The sequence below is a fragment of the Muscardinus avellanarius genome, assembly GCF_963383645.1.
Source record: "Muscardinus avellanarius genome assembly, chromosome: 18".
NCBI classification, from domain to species: Eukaryota; Metazoa; Chordata; class Mammalia; order Rodentia; family Gliridae; genus Muscardinus; species Muscardinus avellanarius.
In genome coordinates, this window is record NC_137804.1 from 41,987,952 (window position 1) to 41,992,532 (window position 4,581).

The window sequence follows — 4,581 nt, forward strand, 5'->3', positions numbered from 1 at the left end:
GGCCAAGCATTTCGGCCTCCGGGGCACTAGGGACCTGGCAACACAGTCTCAAGTCGACTCTCTGCAGGGCCTGGAGGGCAGGCTCTAGCAGCCCGCTCCACAGGAGCACAGTTGGAACCTGCCCCAGGGGCCAGGCAGCCCCACTGATATATGCAAACTCACTGTCCTTTGGGGCCCAGGCTGGCTCTGCCCCCAGCATGCACCCTCCGCCGCGGGCGGGGGCTCAGGGCGCTCTCGGCCACCCCCGCCCCAGCCCGGCCGATGCTATCGTCTTTGTACCTTTGCATCCTTTGTAATGAAATGTAATAAAAATCCGATGTTTTCGTCTCTGCCTGTCCCTCTTCCTACGCCCTCCTCCCATGAGATGCCCCTGCACAGGCCACGCACATCCGCAGAGACAGACACGGGCGTCAGCCCCTCACCCTGACCGGGCCGGGGAGCTGGCACCAGCTCCCAGGATCCTGCAGCGGCCTTGCTGGGAGGGACCCAGCTCACCTGTGGCTGGGCCCGGCCTCGACTAGGATTCAGTGGAGCCCACTGGGCCCCTGGGAGGCCAGTCCGCCCCTTGCCCTACAGCAGAGACCACCGCTGGCCACTCCCCACGCACTCTTTATTTGCCCCTCTGATCCCTCCCCTCCCCCCAGGCTGGCCACCCTGGGGCCGGGTGCTGGGCCCCCGCCAGTGCAGTAAGGGCAGCCGTCGTCCACACTGGGTCCCGGCTCTGAGCCCTAGGCCCGCCGCAGCCGCTGGGCCTCATAGTCCTCCGGGATGGTATCTGCAGAGGACAGGACAGCAGTGAGAGGCGAGGGGGTCCCGGGGCTCCCTGCCCGGCCTGCCCCGGCCCGGGACTCACCATTGCAACGGTAGCGTAGGTTGGCCCAGATGATGTTCTCTTGGGAGAAGCAGAAGACTCCTAGGCGGCCACCCCGCATGGTCGTGTCCAGGACTACGTTGCTATCTGCCACCAGCTCTGGGCCCTCATAGAACCGCACCCTGCAGGTGGGAGGCAGTGAGGCCGGGCCGGGCCAGGCCCTGCTCGTTCACGCCAGCAGCTCCCCTGCAAGAGGGGCCTCTGCTCTGTCCAGCTCCGCTCCAGGTCCCACTGAGAAGTGCCGGGTGGGCCCCTGACCCAGGCCTGTTTCCCGGTGTGAGCGTACACCGAAGGCTCTGCACACGCACATGCTAAGCAGAACACCTGGGCATCCTAGGGGTGTGGTATGAGGATCAAGAAGGGATTCTCTAGGCCGGGCGTGGTGGCGCACGCTTGTAATCCCCGCGCTTGGGAGGCGGAGACAGGAGGATCGCGCAGGTTCGAAGCCAGCCGCACTGGCTTAAGAGACCCTGTTTCCAAATAAAAATATAAAATAGGTCTGGGAGTGTAGCTCGGAGGTAGAAGGGCTTCCAGGAACCCCAGTACCACCAAATAATAAAATAATAATAATATAATAATAACAACAACGGATTCCCTAACTGAAGCCACACTGTGTGCTGGGTCCTCCTCCCTACCACACAGTGGGTCATGACCTGGGGCCAGACACCGGTTCTTTTCCTTTTTCTTCCTCTCCCATCACCGATACTGAGGAATAAATGTAGGGGTACTCTATCAGTGAGCTGCACCCTCAGCCCTTTCTTTTTTCTTTATCATTTACTTTGTGGTACTGGGGACTGACCCCACGGGCGTTCTACCTCTGAGCTACATCCCCAGCCCCATCTTACTTATCTCAGGGCAGGGTCTCACTGCGTGCTGAGCGCCTTGCTGAGCTGCTGCGCCTGGCCATGAAGCCAGTCTCCCTGTCTCAGCCTCTCAAGTACTAGGATTACAGGCATCTACGACCACACCCAGCTCTTTGTATTTCTTTTTTTTTTCTTTTTTTTTTTTTTTGGTGGTACTGGTATGGAACCCAGAGGCTTTCTACCTCCTGGCTATATTCCCAAACCCATTTTCTGTTTTATTTGGAAACAGGGTCTCACTAAGTTGCTGAGAGCCTCACTAAGTAGCTGAGGCTGGCTTTGAACCTGCACGATCCTCCTGTCTCAGCCTCCCAAGCGCGGGGATTACAAGCGTGCGCCACCACGCCCGGCTTTGTATTTCATTTTATTTTGAGACAGGATCTCACTAAGTTGCTGAGGCTGGCCTGGAACTTGCAGTCCTGCTGGAATTGAAGGTTTGAGGATATGGGTTCATTCGTGTGCGTGCGTGTGTGTGTGTGTGTGTGTGTGTGTGTGTGTGTGTGTGTGTGTTATTGGGAGTTGAACCCAGGGGCATTCTACCTCTGAGCTATACCACCAGACGGATTTTAATTTTTATGTAGAAATGGTCTAAGTTGCAGAGAGCCTCACTAAGCAGCTGAGGCTGGCCCTAAACCTGTGAGCCTCCTGTCTCAACCTCCCAAGTACTGGGATTAAAGGCTGCACCACTGCGCTGGGCAGCATGGGTTAATTCCGGCTGCCTTGGGTCATTTCTCTCTTGCACCTAAGGGGACCAGAGCCCTTTCCCCTGGAGCTGGGCATCGAGAGGCAGGCCCACCTGATGTAACCCACTTGTGGCCGGTGCTGCAGGAACCAGCGGTAGGACGTCTTGTCCTTCCAGCCCACATTACGGGGGTCCTTCCACAGCAGCCGCACCTGGGACTGCGTGTCCCCTGTGTGCCACAGCGCGTTCCGCAGCTGCTCCCCAGGGCCTGTGGAGGACTTCACAGCCTGTCATTGCCCGGGGAGAGGCAGTCAGAGGCTGTACAGGGTTCCAGAGCCTCCCAGAACCCTGCCTGGAGGGACAGATGGGGAGCTGTGGGTCACAGAAGAGCGGCGGAGCCCTCGGGGACAGGAGACCCACAGGAAGCCTTCGTGGGGGCCAATTGGGGCTCATGGGTGGGTCATGGGTATCAGCAGTGGTCTTGAGACTGGAGAATTTGTGTCTGTGGACAGGTTAGGGGGTCTGCAGGAGTTAGGGGGTCTGCAGGAGGAATTGGTGACCTGGAGATTTGGGGTGCCTGTGGATAAACTAGGATCCTGAAAACATGGGGGATTTGCTGGAGGGTTTCAGCTACATACAGAGGCCTGAGGAATCCGCAGGAGGATTGGGAGCCTCAGGGAAATCTAGAGCTCTGAGAAATTTTGTCTTCAGGGAAATTTTAGGGTCCCAAGGGGAGGCTGGGGGACCCTGGGAGCGTTTGAGGGCTCATGGGAGGAACCAGAAAGAGTCGGGGCCTTGGCAACCCGGGTGAGTGAGGGGCTCTGGGTTGTGTAGGACACTGTGGGGCTGTAGGGTGGACAGGACCTTGAGCTGGATGCCAGGCTCAGCCACCGCACGGAAGGGGTTCGCCTGCCAGTATGTCTGCTCCATCTGTTTCCACATGACCACATAAAAACTCGAGCTGTCCTGATAGCCGAAGATGAAGCCAGCGTAATCGTCATCTGTGGCTGTGTTCACGTGGAATGTGCCCTCGAAGTCCACTCCGTTGAAGGCTGTGTAGCCTGTGAAGTGGTATGCAAGGGGACTTCAGAACGCTGGAGTCCTGGCCCCACCACAGTCCAAGCCCAGCCCTACCAGAGTCCAACCCACTCAGAGCCAAGGCCACGCCCCCAACCACCACGGGCCCCACCCTCAGAGCCCAGAGCCAACCAGACCCAGTCTAGATCTCCCCTGGCCCCGCCCCTCCAAAGTCCAAGCCCCCACTGGCCATGCCCCCTCCTGGCCCCGCCCCTCCACAGCCCAACCCACCTACTGGCCTAGACCACGCCCCCAAGTCACCCTTGGCCATGCCCCAGGAGCCCAGCCCCAGCCCAGCCCTCCTGGTCGCTGCCTATCTTGAGTCCCAGGCCAATCATGGCCCTGCCCAGATGGCCCCGCCCCCAGGTCCAGACCACACCCCCAGTTTGCCACCCTCCTGAGCCCAGATCTCTTCTGATTCCACCGCCTAGAGGCCAGACTCACTCTCTAAGCCCAGCACACAGCCCCAATCTACCACTAGCCATCCCCCAGCTCTCCAGGCCACACACCCCCGGCTCCGCCCCGGGCCAGCTCCCGCACTGAGCGGGGCTCCTCGTCTCACCCACAGCCAGGCCAGGATCACTGTTCATGGTCTGCACGATCTCCATGCCCTGGGTAGGTCAAAGAGAGAAGGCCTTAGGGAAGAGGGGGTGGGCAGGCTTCCAGTACCCACCCAGCCCTGCCCAGCCCTGCTCCCACCTGGTTGAGAACCACCCAGTTGGGGTCAATCTGTGCGTCCCCTTCAGGATCTAACACAACCGTCTGGAAGGCCCGGAAGTCGGTGAGGGTGACCTCGGCGTTCTCCGGACACACATCGATCTTGTCTACCACCTTGTCGGCATCGAAGTCCCCCTGGCACGCGTCTCCCACGCCGTCTCCTTGGCAGAGGGAAGACACCCCCCCCCGTGGGCTCAGCCTCGAGACCCTGCCCTGGGGCTGCCACCCTCACCCCACACATGGCCCGCCCCCAGGACCATGCCAGGACATCCCGAACACCAGCCCGCCCCAGGCGTGGCCCACCCACCTGAGGCCTCGCGCCCTGCCCCCGCATACTGTCTGCGTCCTCCTGGCCTGGGTTGGGGACCAGGCGG

At 60.2% G+C, this 4,581-nt stretch overlaps 1 protein-coding gene across 1 annotated transcript in view; it reads right to left on the bottom strand.

The window, feature by feature from the left end:
- Nucleotides 1–728: 728 nt before the first annotated feature.
- The window catches only part of COMP (cartilage oligomeric matrix protein), a gene marked incomplete at both ends in the record, with an annotated part of 9,631 nt that continues 5,778 nt past the window's right edge, over nucleotides 729–4,581 (bottom strand). Inside the window, 7 exons of the mRNA XM_080715963.1 lie at nucleotides 729–775; nucleotides 854–993; nucleotides 2,528–2,700; nucleotides 3,278–3,474; nucleotides 4,053–4,101; nucleotides 4,190–4,368; nucleotides 4,544–4,581. The exon at nucleotides 4,544–4,581 is cut by the window's right edge and continues 144 nt beyond it. Of these exons, the coding sequence (XP_080572089.1) occupies nucleotides 729–775; nucleotides 854–993; nucleotides 2,528–2,700; nucleotides 3,278–3,474; nucleotides 4,053–4,101; nucleotides 4,190–4,368; nucleotides 4,544–4,581 (823 nt within the window). The remainder of the gene's footprint in view (nucleotides 776–853; nucleotides 994–2,527; nucleotides 2,701–3,277; nucleotides 3,475–4,052; nucleotides 4,102–4,189; nucleotides 4,369–4,543) is intronic.